The sequence below is a fragment of the Cervus elaphus genome, chromosome 29, assembly GCF_910594005.1.
Source record: "Cervus elaphus chromosome 29, mCerEla1.1, whole genome shotgun sequence".
Lineage (NCBI taxonomy): Eukaryota > Metazoa > Chordata > Mammalia > Artiodactyla > Cervidae > Cervus > Cervus elaphus.
This window is the reverse complement of record NC_057843.1, coordinates 9,300,965-9,318,923: the sequence shown is the minus strand read 5'-3', so window position 1 is coordinate 9,318,923 and position 17,959 is coordinate 9,300,965. Positions and strand designations below refer to the sequence as shown.

The 17,959-nt window shown below is 46.7% G+C and overlaps 1 protein-coding gene across 1 annotated transcript in view; it reads left to right on the top strand.

The window, feature by feature from the left end:
• Positions 1 to 10,504: 10,504 nt before the first annotated feature.
• PRSS55 (serine protease 55) overlaps positions 10,505 to 17,959 on the top strand; it is a 31,019-nt gene continuing 23,564 nt past the window's right edge. Inside the window, exons 1-2 of the mRNA XM_043890684.1 lie at positions 10,505 to 11,143; positions 12,649 to 12,791. Of these exons, the coding sequence (XP_043746619.1) occupies positions 11,002 to 11,143; positions 12,649 to 12,791 (285 nt within the window). The 5' untranslated portion in view covers positions 10,505 to 11,001. The remainder of the gene's footprint in view (positions 11,144 to 12,648; positions 12,792 to 17,959) is intronic.

Here is a 17,959-nt window from a genome sequence, read left to right as displayed (position 1 = left end):
CTGGAACAGGCTGGAGTCAACCAGCCATGTGAAACTTCTCCACCCTCAACACCACCCCCACCCTTTGACATGGCTTCTTAATGGCTCTATTCTTCCAGAACTCTGGGTCCAGACCCTGCAGGATCATTTTAACTGGCGTATTCACTGAGGCCAATCTATCTACTTTGATTCATCCACTGAAATCTCCTCATTTCCTGAGCCACTTGCTCCAACTCTGCACCCCCTCTGGCCCCTAAATCAGCTCTACAAGAGCCAGGTAAGAGGGTGCAGGCATCCGCCCACCCTCTGCTCTGGCTCAGCTTGGCACAGACCTGAAGCTTCCTGGGCACGTCCCTTGAGTGCCATGAGCAGTGGAATTAGAAGCTGGAGCATTTTCTTTTCATTCCAGTCCAGAATTTCCCAACCTGGGCCCCGAGCCAAAGCTGACAAAATGCCAGCCGTGGCTACTTCAGTGGCGGCCATCACAAATGCATGGCAGGGCTGGTCCTGGGTGACGTCACAGTAAGCCTGGGGTCAGGGAGAAAGCAGGGGATGCAGGGCAGCCAGGCTCAGGGGCATCCGCACAGCCCACTCCCTACCTGTCTGCCTTCTCTCTGCAGCAGGGACTAGGGGGACACCATATCAAGCACACTTATCTGCATCCACTGTCCCACCCACGACTGTGAGTCTCTTGAGGAGGCATGTATTCTAGTGTCTGCTTGAGCATTAAAGGGCTCTGGGTCTTTGGATGAGTTTTCATATTCTCTGGAAGCAGATCTCAATGCCTGCTATGGTAACCAAACCCAGGCCTGGCTGCTCGCTGCTCAAAAGCCAATAGAGGGGCCAGGCAGGTAGAAAGGAAAGTTTGCTTTATTTTGGAGGCTGGCAACCTGGGGAGAGGGCAGACATCTGTCTAAAGGCTGACCTACCCCGCCCCCCCCACCACCACCCTACACAGGCACACAAGACCATGGGGGCAAGAGCTTTTGTAGTCAGAAGGAGGGGGCTACAGGCAGAAACAGCACAGTCAGCTCTGGTAGTCATCTTAAAATTGGCCATCAGAGGTCTGACCAGCATTATCTTGATTGTTTTTACGCAGTTACTCTTTAGTCCTAGGGTCAGTTTGCTCCCATTTCCCTAAGGCCAGTTCTCAGAACTGTGCCCACATCTGTCATGGCTACCGTCTGGTCATCAGTAGTTAACTTCTCCCCGCAGTGGGGGTTTCAATTTCTTTTTTTTTTTTTTCCATTTATTTTTATTAGTTGGAGGCTAATTACTTCGCAACATTGCAGTGGGTTTTGTCATTGTCATGAATCAGCCATGGAGTTACATGTATTCCCCATCCCGATCCCCCCCCCCCACCTCCCTCTCCACCCGATCCCTCTGGGTCTTCCCAGTGCACCAGGCCCGAGCACTTGTCTCATGCATCCAACCTGGGCTGGTGATCTGTTTCACCCTTGATAATATACATGTTTCGATGCTGTTCTCTCGCAACATCCCACCCTCGCCTTCTCCCACAGAGTCCAAAAGTCTGTTCTGTACATCTGTGTCTCTTTTTCTGTTTTACATATAGGGTTATCGTTACCATCTTTCTAAGTTCCATATATATGCGTTAGTATACTGTATTGGTCTTTATCTTTCTGACTTACTTCACTCTGTATATTACTCAGCCATTAAAAAGAATTCATTTGAATCAGTTCTAATGAGATGGATGAAACTGGAGCCCATTATACAGGGTTTCAATTTCAATACAACAACTCACAGGAGATGGTTCAGCACATTATCCATAGTCCTTGAGGAGGAACTGGAGGTCCTTGACTATGCTTAATCACTACATTATTATTATTATTTTATCTCTTTTGACTATTTTCCTTTGTTTCTGCAAGTTCTCACTTCACTGATTAAACTTATTCTTTGGCTAAAGTTTTTCCACAGAAAAAGAAGCCAGGCATGGAGGACAAATTCTATGCAGTTTATCTCAATTCAGATAGTACTTGGAGTCAGTGCAGACTCCACAGGTGCAAGACTCAACCCCACAAGACCACCCCCACTTCAGATGCCAGTTGCAAGTCTAGGTTGTGAGAAATGGAATATTCCCTGCCATATCAGTGAACAAAAGATATCACAGTTATTAGTAATTGTAACCACAGCCTACTAAGGTAAGCTGGTGAGCCTTGAGGTAACTCAGGAAGGAAAAGAATATCTGTCATCTAGTAGCCATTAGGCTGCAGCCACTCCCTACAGTGAGCCCTGAGGAAATCTGGGATAAGAAAACACAGGAAACTGGCTCCAGGTAGGTGAGATGCATATGAAATGAATGATTACGGTGAGCCCAGACTCTTGCATCTTCCCATATATAGAAAAGTGACAAATTCCTTAATTTGAGATACCTGGTTATCTTTAATTAGCAACCACATTTTGATGTTCAGGCTACCTGCCCTTTGTTACAAAACTATTATATCCTGGCTCCCCCCTTGCCTCCTCAGAGCAATTCCCTCAGATTACTTGAGATGCTGCCTCCTGCTTGCAGTACTAAAAATCTCCGCCGAATAAAACATAACTCTCAACTTCTGGGTTCTGACTATTTTTTTCAAGTTCACCTCTTGTCACCTCTACTTCGAACTGACTGGCTACAAATCAGATTCCCATGACCCCCTCCTCAGGTTTGATAATTTGCTAGAATTGCTCACAGAGTTCAGTGCTTTACTTATGATTACCTACTTATGAAAAGGTACGGCTCAGGAACAGCCAAATGGGAGAGATGCTGAGCCAGCGCTGGAGAGGGGTGAAGAGCCGCCACGCCCTCCCAGCACCTCCATATGCTCACAACCCAGAAACTGTCTGAACCCCTTCAGTTAGGGTTTTCATGGTGGCTTCCTGACACAGGCATGACCTTACACAGGCATGACTGGTTAAATCATTGGCTACTGGTGATTAACTCAACCCCCAGCCCCTCTCCCTTCCCTAAAAGTCCGAGGTTGGGGTTGAAAGTTCCAAACCTCTAACCAGGGGGCTGGTCTGCCTGCCAACCAGCCCCCATCATTAGGGGCTTTTCAAAAGTCACCTAACTGATGCAATAAGAGTGCATTTGAACCCACTTTATGACTTTAGGGAAAATGTAAACATAGTTTGAAATCTCTTTCTAAATACCTCAATGTAAACTGTGACATGTAAGCAATGAAAGTAGATACTAAATGCAACATGTACCACGTATCATTGGTTCGTGGGCTTCCCTGGGGGCTCAGACAGTAAAGAATCTGCCTACAATGTGGGAGACCTGGGTTCGATCCCTGGTTTGGAAAGATCCCCTGCAGGAGGGCATGACAACCCACTCCAGTATTCTTGCCTGGAGAATCCCCATGAACAGAGGAGCCTGGTGGGATACAGCCCATGGGGTCGCAAAGTCGGACACGGCTGAGTGCCTAAGCACAGCACATCATTGGTTCACACCGAGTTGTAACCACTATTACAAGAGTGTGATGCTCATTTTAGTAAGCTAGTCTCTTGAATTAAATATTTATTGAGAAGTTATTGATTCATGATGATAGATCAATGAGTAAAACAGACTTACAGAAAAATAATCACCTCATTAACACAAACTCAGGTGGGGTTGAAAGGGGCTTGTTATGAATAACAAAAGATGCTCTTTTCACCTTTATCACTTTAGAGCTGTTTTAGAAGCCAGGGGAAAAAAATAAAGCAAATACCAAAGCAAAGATGTTCCTATTGTTCTGATCACTTAGGGAATTAAAAAGGGTTTAGGAGCTCTGGTCAGAAGTCCGAATAAAGATCAGAACGTATATTTCTTCTTATATCAAAATATCACAAGTTTCTTTGTTACCTTCGAGGGTCCCCGATTATCTACAAGCCTTGCTGCCTCTTTCCTTCAGGTCTCTTCTGTCACCCTGTCCAGGAGACCTCCCCACTCACTCTACTAAAATCAGCCCCTGTGGAACTTCCATGATGGTACAGTGGCTAAGACTCCATGTTCCCAGTGCAGGGGGCCCGTGTTCGATCCCTGGTCAGGGAACTAGATCCCACATGCCTTAACTAAGGTCCTGCATGCTACAGCTAAGACCTGGCTCAGCCAAGTAAATTAAAAATAAAAAAAATATAAAAACAACACCTGTGGTTTTCTCCAACCCCACTTCCTATGCTCTCTCCGCTTTCTTTAATTTTTTCCATAGCACTTATGATCATCTGAGGTAGTCCCTTCTACTAGACTATAACACTAGTGAGAGCAAGAGATTTTTTTTTTTTTTCATTTACTCCAATATCCCAGTTCTTGAGCAATGCTGTTGTAGCAGCCAAAGCGAAGATACAGTCACCCCAGCCAATCCTCATATCAACTCTGGTAGTTGTAAAATCCCCCGTGTAGAGATAAGGGAAACTCTGAGAGGATAGCAGCTTGTCTAATGCCCTTTAGGGGCTTCCCTGGTGGCTCAGATGGCAAAGAATCTGCCTGCAATGTAGGGGGGCCTGGGTTCCATCCCTGGGTCAGGAAGGTCCCCTGGAGAAGGAAATGGCAACCCACTCCAGTATTCTTGCCTGGAGAATTCCATGGACAGAGGAGCCTGGCGGGCTACAGTCCATGGGGTCGCAGAGTCGGACACGACTGAGCGACTCAGCACAGCACAAGGCCCTTCAGAGCAGTGTGACATCAGGGACTTCCCTGGTGATCCAGTGGCTAAAAATCTGCCTTTCAAGGTAGGGGATGGAGGTTCGATCCCTAGTCAGGAAACTAAGATCCCACATGCCATGGGCCAAATAAGTCCTCCCACCACAACTAGACAAGGTCCTCGAGCAGCAACAAAGAGCCCTCACAGCCAAAACAAATAAATAAAAATACAAATGCAACTTGCACATGGTTGACTTAGAGCATGAATGCCATCCCTATTAAAAAAAAAAAATGTTGTGTGGTGTTGGCAACAGGATTTGATTAGGTATGTCTGACTCTGGAATCCACACACAGACCACTTCTTAAATAATGCAGCATAATATAAGCAGAAGGACACCTTTCAGGAGCAGCCAGTCCCTTTATGAACATGTGTAGTATGCGTGTGCAGTTGTGCGCAGTTGGGGACTCTTTGCGACCCCATGGACTGTGACCCACCAGGCTCCTCTGTCCATGGGGTCCTCCAGGCAATAATACTGGAGTGAGTTGCCAGTTCCTTCTCCAGGGGATCTTCTGACCCAGAGATCGAACTCTTGTCTCTTGCATTGGCAGGCAGGTTCTTTACCACTGAGCCACCAGGGAAGCCCTGCGTGAACACAAGAGGAGACCAAATACATCCCCCAAGGCATCTGACTGTCGTCCTTACTGGATGTCGGTGAGGCCTTTGCACCAACTCTGGAGCATGCACCAGGCAGCCCATGTCAGCAAGTATCTGCTTTCTTCTTGGGATTTCTACAGATCCCTTACATTCCTAAGTTTCTCTCCATACACAATGGGGCAGGCCGTGTTTGCCCAATTCCAGCCAGGAGACATTCCCATCAGAGTCTACAGGAATGGCGGCTTCTGGGGTAGCAGCCATGCACGGCAGCTCTGGCCCCGCTGGTCACTCTCTCCACTGACTCAGATGTGGTGGGAGTCACTGGTGTTGTGAAGAAGCTTGGCCAAAAACTGCCGGGCAGCGATTGAGTGTTTCGCAATAGATAGGGCTCGGTTTAGGGCAGGTGTGCCCGTCTGGCCTCCCAGCAGAGAGACGGCCATGGTCCTCCAGTCTCCCAGCAGACAGGGGGCCCAGGCTCCACCTCCCTCCACACACCGCTCCAGGACCAGAGCAATCAGGAGGCGGGTAGCAGGTACGGGGCAGGGGGTTGTGGAGGGGGAGCACTGAGTCCAAAAGAAGAGCAGATGGAAGACGCAGAGCTTCCCAAGGCAAGGCCCAGGCCAGGTGGCCCAGTGTGCTCCGGGAATCTTTATCCCTGTGCCAGGAAACAAAGGCTTAGTCCTTGGTCAAGGCAAGGCAGACGAGGTAGCAGGTGTTATTCAGCACCGCTGGGGAGGGCCACATTACAGGCCCCGCCCTCCCTTCAGCAAGGACAGCTGCATTCTGTAGAGCAGCTGCCCACAGAAGGCCCTGATCCCGGAGGAGGAGCAAGTCCCATGTCCTGGTATTTCTCCTCCCAGAGTAGCTGGGGCCACAGCCTTGGTGTAGTAAAGAGGTGCCCCACCCAAGGCGTATGATTTCGTCTTGAGATTCACAACAACTTTTTAAATGAGTTTTCTTTTATTCATTAAAATGTGTCTTCTATTTAATAACAACATGATGATTTTACCTTCCAGTTACAATTTATTTATTTTTTTTGACAAGTGGGAGGCCATATGGGCCTCACAGGTGGCACTAGTGGTAAAGAAACTGCCTGCTGATGCAGGAAACATAAGAGACGCGAGTTTGATCCTTCGGTCAGGAAGATCCCCTGGAGAAGGGCATGGCAACTGACTCCAATTCTTGCCTGGAGAATCCCATGGACAGAGGAGCCCAGCAGGCTAGTCTGTGGGGTCGCAAAGAGTTGGACATGACTGAAGTGACTTAGCACACACGCACACATAATAGTTTATACAGCTTCACGGCAACTTTACTGTCTGGGCATCAGCATTTCTTTTCTGCAGAGGAGGAAACCCAGGGGACAAGACTGGGCAGGGTGGACACAGCAAGTCTAGAAAATGACCAGAGTTCACTTTGGGAACTGAATTAGCACATGATTCACGTCTAAGCATCAGGCCTGGTCAGTGGTCAGGAAGGTGGTACTGAGGGTGCCTGGACAGAGTCCACCCAAGTCCGTGTACTGAAAGTGTCAAAAAAAAAAAAAAGTAAGGTCCAGATCATACAGCTGAGCCGATAACATAAGCAAAGACTCGGGCTGGGCACGTCCACCTGTGAGTCTGATCTTTCCATCCTTAGCAATGGATAGGGGCCTGTCTGGAGGTTTGGGGGCCACATGGAATGAACCCAGAGAGAGCGGGAAGGGGGACTGCTGCCTGCTGGGCTGAGCGTGGGGCAGGCTGGGGCCTCTGAACCCAGCCCATGGTCCATGCTGGTGGCCCAGGTCAGGGGCCTGAGTGGGGAACTCCGTGGGCACCTGGACTGCCCAGGGTTTGGGCGACGCAGACTTCAGGGTATGTCTGAGCGCCTGCCTGAGTGCCTCCTGTTTCCAAGGCTGCAGCCAGCAGCCCCTGGCACAGGCCTTCTGCTCACACTCACTGTGGGGGCGGCAGGGGGGCGCCGAGCCTTAAAAAATGCCGGGTGTGATGGGGGCCACCCAGGCACCCCCCGCCCCGAGGATGTGAAGGGAGGGCTGTGCACACATCAGGAGGGGAAGCTCAGTCAAGGAGGCATCTAGAATGAGGCTCATCTCAGAAGCAGAGTGGCCAGAGGAGAAGCCCGCGTGACTCGGCCTGGGTTCTCAGACCCGCTGCCCATTGTGACATCACTGGAGGGGGTGGCTCTGACCCGGAGGCCTTGACAGCGTCATTTCCCTCAGCCCTGGCCTCCGTCACCTTCAGGCCGACAGCCACGCCCAGGGCCATGCTCCTGTGGTCCCTTTTGCTGCTCATGTCCCAGGTCAGGGATGCACACCTCGGTATGTGGACACCTGCCCGGGGCCTGAATGACTCTCCAAGTGGGGCCGGGTGTGACCCCGGCACTGCTCCCTCCCTTCCAACCTGCCAGGAGCCCGAGGGACAAAGGGACAGCTCTTATTGTCCTTTAGTGTGTGTCTGACTCTTTGTGACCCATGGACTGTAGCCCACCAGGCTCTTCTGTCCCTGGGATTCTCCAGGCAAGAATACTGGAGTGGGTTGCCATTTCCTTCTCCAGGGGATCTTCCTGATCCAGGGATCAATCCTGAGTCTCCTGCATTGCAGGCAGATTCTTTACCACTGAGCCACCTGGGAAGCCCAAGGAGCAGCTCACAAATAAGTTAATGGCCACTAAGAGGCCAGCTCACAAGAGCAGTGGCTTCTGTACCCCACACGCCCCTCTTGGAAACCACTTCCCTTGCTCCTTGTCTTGTGCCAGCCCCAAGTTACAGCTTGAGAACTCTTAGTTGTGGTATGTGGGAGCTAGCTCCCCTACCAGGGATTGAACCCCAATCCCCCTGCATTGGGAATACCTGGGAAGTCCCACAGATGCTTTATCTTATAGTTCTGTAGGACTTCCACATGGGCCTCATTGGTCTAAGACCAGTGTGTCAGCAGGACTGTGCTTCTACTGGAAGCTTTAGAGGGAGTGTATTAACTGGGGTTTTCTGACTTCTAGAGGTCATCAGTATCCCTTGGCTTGTGGCCCCTTCCTTCATCTTCAAAGCCAGCAATATTGCACCTCTCTAAGCCTTTCTCCTATAGTCACATCCCTTTCCTTCTGCTATCCTCCACCACCCTTAGGGGCCAGTGTGACTACAGTGGGCCTACTCAGGTTATCCAAGACACTCTCCCCATTTTAAGATCATATGATTAGCAACTTTCATTCCACCTTCAAAGTCCCCTTTGCCTCATAAGACAACATATTCATGAGGTCCAAATCATGGTCCGTTAGGACATGGACATCTTTTGAGAGGGAGGCATTATTCTGCCAAGCACTACAGGTTGGTCTGGGCAGGTATACCCTCTGATTTCTCCTGGATGAAAGCAGAAACTAGCATGGTAAAGTGACTTGCTTATCTGGAAGGGAGACAGAGTCAACACTTTTGATCATGTCCCAGGCTCTGGGAAAAAAACGTGAAGCCTCTGTTGGCTTACTCGTGTTTCTAAAGTGCTTCACTGGGCCAGCCTCAGCTTCCCCATTTCTAGAATGGGTATAAGGATAGCTACTTATGGATCTCCTATAGGTATTGACTAAGTGCTGCATCTTTTGCCTTCCTTTCTCTCATTCTACCAGAATGTGGTGAAAGACCCATGTTTGCAGGAGGAGCTCAGTATTCCAGAATCACAGGAGGGATAGAGGCTGGGGTGGGTGAGTTTCCATGGCAGGTGAGTGTCCAGGCAAGAAATGAACATGTCTGTGGTGGCGCCATCCTCAACGCGTGGTGGATTATCACGGCGGCTCACTGCTTTTACCCGGAGCAGTTACCGTAAGTACTGAGTTCATCCCATCTCTTCCGACAGTGTGTGCCCCCGGGGCACCCCACACTCAGCCAAGCCCGATTGCCCAGGGGAGTTCTGGAGTTGCTGCATCCCCAGTCAGACTTTACCACCTTCCACCCTGGGGATTGGTCTGTCTACCTCTCCTGTGGCATTCAAGTCCTTTTCGGTGGAAGTTCTCCGAATTCTGGAGGTCTCGGTTCCTGGGCCATCTGACACCTGACTTCCCTGCCCTGTGTAGTGTTTTCTCTGCATTCCAGGAGACTGGTGGAAAAGAGAGCATTTAGTGATTACAAATCATGTTCTAAGAAACCATGTGCATTAACTGATTTAATTATATATACACCAACCCTGAGGAAGGCAGAATGAATTGCTCCCTTTGAACTCATTCGATCTTACAACAACCCTGGGGCAGCTAAAATGAACATCTTTATCTTATAGGGAAGGAAACTGAAGCCCAGTAAGGTTGGGTAATTCACCCAAGGTACACATCTAGCAGACAAAATAGTAGCGTTTAAATCCACTTCTAGCACTTGTAATTTTCTGCTCCACCATCTCATGAAAGATTGAAGATACATAGAAAGATGAACTTTAAAGGGTTAATCAAAACCACAGGGAAAGTTTCACCCTGGGGTAACCAAGGAAACTGGTTGCGTCTGCTCCCATGGGATACTTAGGGATTGGAAAGTTCCTGGCCATTCTGCCTGGAAGGAAATTCCTGAAGAGTCTTTCTGCTTCATCAGTGGCAATACGTCTTGCATGCTAAGTTGCTTCAGTCATATCTGACTCTTCGTGGCCCAAAGGACAGTAGCTGCCAGGCTCCTCTGTCCATGGGATTCTCCAGGCAAGAATACTGACGTGGGTTGCCACGCCCTCCTCCAGGAGGTTGTCCCAACCCAGGTATCAAACCTGAGTCTCTTAAGTCTCTTGCATTGGCAGGTGAGTTCTTTACCACTAGGGCCACACGGGAAGCCCCATCAATGGCAGATCTAGATTAAATTCCATTCTTGATTCTTGCATGGGCCTTCTATATATGTGTACAAGAGTTTATTTCTAAGAGAGAAGTTGTAGAATCATAGGGCTGTACATCTTCAAGTTTATTAGAAGACATCAAATGATTTTTCAAAATGGTTGCACCAATTTAAACTTCCCCCAATGGTATATAAGTGTTAAAATCATCAGCAATACTTGCTACTTTTTCAGAACTTTCAATTTTTGCTTTTCTGATAGGAGTGGAAGACTATTATCTTTGTGGTCATAATTTGTATTTTTCTTACTACTGCTACATTGATATTTTCAAGTTTATTGGTATATTTTCTCTCCTAAATGACTGTTCGAGCTTTGACAGTTTTTTATTTGTAGAATCTCTTTATATATTCTGAATATTTAACTTTGGTCAGTTGTGTATGTTGCAAGCAAACAAAATCTGAGTCTCTAAGTTGCTGGTACACAAGTTGATATCAGAATCCCTTACCTATCTGAGGGCTAGTTTGTGTCTGCCAGTGTCTGATCTATGCTAAGTGGTCTTTTGTGGGCTCTTTGGGCAGGTGGTTGAGGGGCAAAGCTAAGTCCTGCCTTTGCCCAGCGAGGCAGGACTGTCTCATTCAGGTCTCTGGGATGATGCTGGAGCACCAAGGCAGCTGTGGTCCCACACTGGTTGTTTCACCTTCCTTATCTACCTTTTACAAATGCTCGCAACCTCTGAGCAACAGCCCCAGGAGGACAAGTCCAGAAGGCTAGTAGGACCATGTGGGGTTTAGGGTTTAGCCGTAGCAGATTCTGGGCCCCCTGTGACTTTCCTCCCTCCCTGGTTCTCTGCCTCCACCAGGCCCACAGAACTGAGAGTTGTGCTGGGAACCAATAGCCTAACCAGCCCGTCCCTGGAGATAGAGGGAGTCACAACTGTCATTCTTCACAAGGACTTTCAAAGAGTCAACATGGACAATGACATCGCTCTACTGATGCTGGACAAGCCCATCACGTTCAACGAGCTGAAACAACCCATCTGCCTGCCCATGCAGCCCGGCCTCTCCAAGTGGCACAACTGCTGGGTGGCAGGATGGGGGCAGGTCAAATCCGGTACGTCACAGCTCAGCATCTCCTGGATGCAGCATCACTGGCATCTGAGGACGGGCCAGTAAACCTAGAGGAGAAGGCTAGAGAGAGCGAGCTGAGGAAGGGAGGGCAAGGGGCTTGCCTCAGGGCTAACCCCTGAACACGAGAAACCCAGGGAGGCCTGATCTCAGCCTCTTCCAAGTTACCAAGGAAACACCCCCCAGCCCCCGCCAAGGTTTAGCACTGAGATGCCAGGTGTGGGCATCCCTGGGTGTGGTCCTCCCTTGCCAGCCAGCGCACAACCGTCTTGTTGGCAGCATTGAATGCAAAACCTCCCGCCTGCCAGGGGCTCCCTGCTCTGGTGTCTCTCATCTCCCTGATTCATGCACGCATGCTTTCCACCTGATTCCTACAGGCATTCAAGACACCTGCCCTGGCCTAGACTTTAGACGGTCCTGGAGTGTTGCCCATCCATTCTTAGAAGTGAATCTGTTCTTGTTACCTGTCAATACATTGTCGCTTGGCCCAGATAGGAGGAGCTGGACCAGGGTATAAAGGGATTATGAAAGTCCTCACTGAACTGTCCCCAAAGAAAACTCAATAACATACGTGTGGGAGGGGTGGGAACAGCACATCTCTAGTTCAGGCCTGAACAAGACTACAGGTCCTTAGGGGATGCTTTGCAAGAAGCTGGGGTCCAAAACACGGTAGGTATTTCAGGAGTTTAGTGACCAGAGGGTAATTGGTGTTAACGCTGATTCAGGGCTTCAGACATGACTCAAACTTTAGGAGTGAGGAAGAGGCAGGTGGGTTCCTGCAAAATTAGAAATATGCAATAAGAATAAGACTTTTGAAATCTCCGTGTGGTCAGAGTTAATGAGATGGAGACAAATCCAGACAAATTCCTGGAAGCTGGCAGTCCAGGAAGAGCCTTGGCAAACCCCCTGTCAAACCTGTCAACCGCTGACAGAAAACAACAAAATTCTGTAAAGCAATTATCCTTCAATTGACAAATCATTAAATTAGAAAAAAAAAAAAAAGACTCTCTACCAACCTACCCTGCCTTTGTCTGGGGGACCTGAGAGTTTCTCACTGAGAGTGCAAACCCAGTTGCAGTGGCAATGTGTCAGAAGTGCCAAACTCACATACTAGAGAGGGGCGCTAGGCAAATATGGCTTGAAGAGGTGGGACTATGTAAGAACTGATCAACAGCCAGTTCTAAGAAGTCAGGTCGATGGAAGCTGGAGCCAAGATGGAAGTCTTCCTGGAGGCAGGAATAGGATTTTGAATGGGAGGAATAATTTACACAGATGGGGACTTGTTTGGAAGAGCCTGGGCCGATGGAATGAGTAAATTTCAAGGGATTACTGGAAGGATGTGGAGAATGAGGTTCTGTGAAAATGTGAAGAAAGGGTGGCTGGGTGGCTGGTGGGCTGCTGGGCCGGATGGCCTGGGGCCCACTCGGTTGCATCAGCAGCACTGGGGCTGGAGTCCAGTGACCGTTCTAACGGGCCTTCTCCGTGGTTCAGGTCTCAACGAGGCTATGGAAACTGAGCTGTTGAAAGCGCCCATGACCATAATGAACTGGGACACGTGTTTTAAGGAATTTCCCAAACTTACCAAAAACATGCTATGTGCTGGATACGAGAATGAGAGCTACGATTCTTGCCAGGTAACTTGGGGGTACCTGAGGTGGTACAGTGCATCCCCTGGGGTGGCCAGTGCAAAGGGGAAGCAGACAGTAAGAGTCTGGGGAAAGTGTGGGAATCAGAAACTAACTTCCTCTGCTTGTAAGGATGGGAGAGATTCGTCTTGGAGTTTCAGCTTCAGCATCAGTCCCATAGTACATTAGGGCACTGTATTTCCTAGGACCAGCTGGGGGGGAAATGCCAATGGTCATAATACAAACTAACAAAATAAAACAAGAAAGACTTCCTCTCTCTGGAGGAAAAGAAAGGACAATCTAGCAAGGCAGAAACTATTTAACAATAATCCTTCTATTCCAGCAATATACCAGGAAAACCCCCCATAGCACTCCTACCCCAGCAAGCAAGGTCTAGGGGACAATCTCACCCTCCCCACTTCTGCCCACCATGGAGGTGTCGGAGGAGGCTGAATGGAAAGGCAGGACCTTACTATCTAGTCATACGAGCCATCCTCTGTCCCTGTCGGTGTCAGCAGAAGCCACATGAGGAACTGGGGCTCCCACCCAGTAGTAGTAACACTCCTGTTCCTTCCCTTGGTGTCATTGCTGGCCTGAGTGGGGTTCTTGACTTCTACCCCGATTTAATGGAAAAGAGTTGGCATCCCCCTTCCCCGACTCCAGTTTCATAAGAAGCCTGTTAAAACAGGTGATTCATATGAGAACCACAATCCTCAATACTCAAGATGCTATCTGTAATAGAACAGAGAGTTGAATTAATATACATGGATTCCATTTATTAATGCACACAAGATAAGGAAAAATAAAACTAAAAATCTGAGTAAAGAACTTTTGGGGGGACTTCCCTGGTAGTCCAACTGCTGAGACTCTGTGCTCCCAATGCAGGGAGCCTGGGTTCAGTCCTGGGTCAGGGAACTAGATCCCACATGCCACAAAAGCTAAGAGTTTGTATGCCCAACAAAAAGATCCCTCATGGGGCAACTAAGATCTAAATAAATAAATGTCTAAAAATTAAAAACAAAGCCAAGCAGCTTGCTTTAAAAAAGTCTTTTTTTGAAAAATTGAGAACTATGAATTCCTGGAGTAAATTCAATTAAAACATGAAATGAATCATGCACTTAAATGTAAAACTATACAAATTATTTAGGAAAAGATAAATCTTTGGGACATAGAGTAACACCAAAAACATAACTCATAAGAAGAAAAATTGATCAACTGGACCTCATCAAAATTTAAAAAGACCATATTAAGAGGATGAGGAAAGAACTTCCCTGGTGGTCCAGTGGCTAAGACTCCATGCTCCCAAGGCCAGGGGCCTGGGTTCAATCCCTGGTTGGGAAATTAGATCCCACATGCTTCAACTAAAACCCGGCAAAGTCAAATAAAAATAATTTTTTAAAAAAGGGGGTGAGGGAGGGGATATATTGTACAGCAGAGACTGACACAACATCATAAAACAATTATACTCAAATAATATATATATATATATAATAAATTAAAACTGAGAGGATGAAATTACAAGCTATTGATTCGGAGGTAATATCCAACAAAGGAACTATGCTTAGAATATATAAAGAACTCTCAAACTCAAAAGCAGAAAAACAAACTACCCAGTGCAAAAATGGGCAAAAGACGAGGACATTTTGTTGAAGAGGATATACAGATGGCAAATAAAATGGAGAGATGTTCAATGTCATTCGTCATCAAGAAAATGCAAATTGAACTACAATCAGAAAATGCAAATTAAAACTACTACACACCTCAGAATGGTTAAAATTAAAAAAGAAAAATAGTAACACCAGATGCTGACAAGAAGGCAGAGAAACTGGATCATGAATACATTGCTAGAGGCAGGAGTCGGGGGTGGGGCAGGGTTTAAAATAATTTAATCACTCTGAAAACCAATTGTGTAGTTTTTAAAAAAACTGAAGGTGTTCTTGCCTTATAACCCAGCAAATGCCATTCCTGGGCATTTATTCCAGGTTTTGTGTTCACACAAAAAACCATGCAGGAGTGCTTACAGCAGATCTACTCATCATAGACTGAAATTGGAAGCAAACATCCTACAAGATGTGAATAACTGAATATGCTGTGGTACATCCGTACCATGCGATACCACTCAGCTGTGACAAGATGCAATCTATCAAACTTTTGATATAGCAATGACATGGATGTGCCCAGAGATTTGTGCTGTGTGCAACAAGCTGACCCCAAAGGTCCCACACTGTGTGATTCCATTTACATAAAACTCCTGAAATGACAAAATTAAAGAAAGGGAGAATAGGTTAGTGATTGCCCGGATTTAAGGAGAGTTTAGGGCTGGAAGGAAGTGGAAGTGGAGACGGCCTTAAAAGGACAGCATGGGGGATCCGTTGGTTGATGGACGAGTTCTGTATATTGACTGTATCAGTGTTAATACCCCCAATGGTGCTATTGTACTATACATACTTCTGCAAGATGGTCTCACTGGGGGAAACTTGTAAAGGGTGTGTCAGATCCTCTGTATTGTTTCTTTCAACTGCACATGAATCTACAGTTACACATAAGATAACAAAGAGAAGACAACTCTTCCCAATTTGCTGCGCTGTGCTATGCTCAGTGATGTCCAAATCTTTTTGACCCCATGGACTATAGTCCACCAGGCTCCTCTGTCCATGGGATTTTCCCAGTAGGAATACTGGAATAGATTGCCATTTCCTTCTCCAGGGGATCTTCTTGACTCAGGGATCAAACCTGCATCTCTTGCATCTCAGCAACAAGGATTAAAAGAAAATCTTGGATCCTAGCCATGTCACAGACCTAGGGAGCAGCCAGTTCATGTTGTAGTGGGAGACAAAGGAGTCCAATAGCAATAGAAAAGGGGGAAAATAACATTTAGTAGAACTGGGAGAAAGTCCCAGAGGCTTGAAACAGCATCGTGTGTTCAGGGAACTTTCAATATTTCAGAAGCCAGAAGTAACAGGGGATGAGTGTGGAGAGGCAAGCAGAGCAAGATCACCAGGGTGGGTGGCCATGCGGGGAGACCAGGGATTGACCCAGGCTTTTGCCCCTGCTGTTCACCCAAGAATATAAGACTCAAGTCCCATCAGTATGCATACCTATCTTTTCCATCTCTCTGATTTATCACCATCCGATATTCAAATGGCCAAAGCCAACAATGGCAACACAAGTGTCAAGATGATATTTTCTGTGGCTACCATCTGGAGTTTAGGATTTTTTGCTTAAATCCCTCCCTTATCAAAAATTACTTTAATGAAAGCTTCTAAAATTAACCTTCTGTAACTTGAGTGCTATAAATAAATGTGCTGTTATCATTTTAAGCCCTTTTTAAAATAAATCATGATGTGAAAAGTTTCGCTCTCTGTTTAGAAAGCTTTCTATTGCTGATAATCAGCTGACAGCGATCTGGGTAAGGAAAGTTTTCTGAAATTATATAATATTATCATCACTTAAAACCAGATAAACCAGACAAGAAAATCCCTTAGGTTTTAAAAATAATTGCGCTTAAAAATAAAATCACACTTTTAAACTTAGCAAAGTTGGGGAAAAAAATGTAATCACATAATGAAGGGAAATTATAATTGGATTATGAAAACATTGAAATATGTCCAAAGTAATAGCAAGATTATGCTATCCTTAAAATACAAATTAAAATAGAATCAATTGAATTTTGCGGTTTACTTTTTCCAGCACATTTCCTCTTTGTAATCCCCTATTAATTACACTGTTTAAAACATTCAACTTAAAAAAATCAGTGGCACAATCCAGCAAAATATAAAATCAAATAGGTCCCCAGCTAGCTATGCAGTAGTTCTTGCGAAGGACCAACAGCCATCAGAGAAACAGGCATCACCTTGCTACACAGTTTTCTTGTCCGTCTCCTCAATCCTGGCGGAAATGTCGTCTTATTCATGGTTGGCCAGTGTCTCAAACCGTGCCTGGCATGGAAAATACTCAACAAAAATGTCTGCCAAAGAGATGAACCTTCCTAGGAAGCTGAAAACTGCCTGTAATATAACAGTAATCTTAGCGGAGGGGACATCCAAGAGAGAGACCGCGGTGAACAGCGGTTAAGAGCTGGCAGCTAACTGGGCTGTCAGGCAATGTGGTCATGGGGCTGCCAAGCTGAGTTGGAGGTCAACCTGAGCTATTGGGTTCCCCAAAGAATTTGTTCGGGTTTTCCTGTAAGCTATTATGAACAAACATTTCGACCAGCCCAATACTCTCTTTAAAGATCTTTTTTTAAAATTTTTTGAGCAGTTTGAGGTTCATAGCAAAATTGAGAGGAAGGTAGAGAGATTTTCCATACCCCCCTGCCCCTCCCCACATGCGTCATCTCCCCTGTTATCAGCATCCCCATCAGAGTGGTACCTGTGTCATAACTGATGAACCTGCGCTGATGCATCACAATCACCCCAAGCCCATGGTTTGTATATGCATTCATTCTTGGTATTGCCCGGTCTGTGATTAAACATATAATGACATGCACCATAATGGATGGCACCACAGAGTATTTTCACCATCCTGGGCTACTTGCCAGGGTGTTATGAACCCATCATCACCCATGATACTTGCATAAAAGTCTTATTTCACCCCATAGAGCCTTAGACTTTTAGAGCCAGAAAGACATGTAAAAAAAAAATGTTTAATTGCATCTGTTTCACAGATGAGAAAACGTGGTTATTTTAATCATCAATCATCCTCTTCACTATCTGAATGGATCCGAAGCAGTGTAATAACTTCACAGCTCTTTCACACGTATTCAATAATTTCATTCTCTCCAACTACCCTGTAAAATGGGTGAGGGAAAGTCTCACTGTCTCTGAGAAAATAGAAGTTTCAGAATTTAAGTGATTTGCCTGAGGTAGTGGGGCCAGGCTGGAAGCCAGGTCATGTGCTTCTCTCAAAACAGACAGGATGATCATGTGATGTAATCAACATGGCGATGAACTTAGCAGGTTCTGGGGTCAGTATGTTTCTAACCAGACCAGTCTCTGGCTACCAGCCTCAGTCTCGAAACAAAGTTCCTATTACGTGGACTGTCATTAGTCCTGGGTCCTTGCTGCCTGAGGCCAGATCCTCCTCTGTGATAATCCTTCCTGCCTTTCCTAGAGAAAGAGAAGAAAATTAAAGGCTCTATGCATGAAAGAACATAAATTTACAGATGTCCCTCTGGA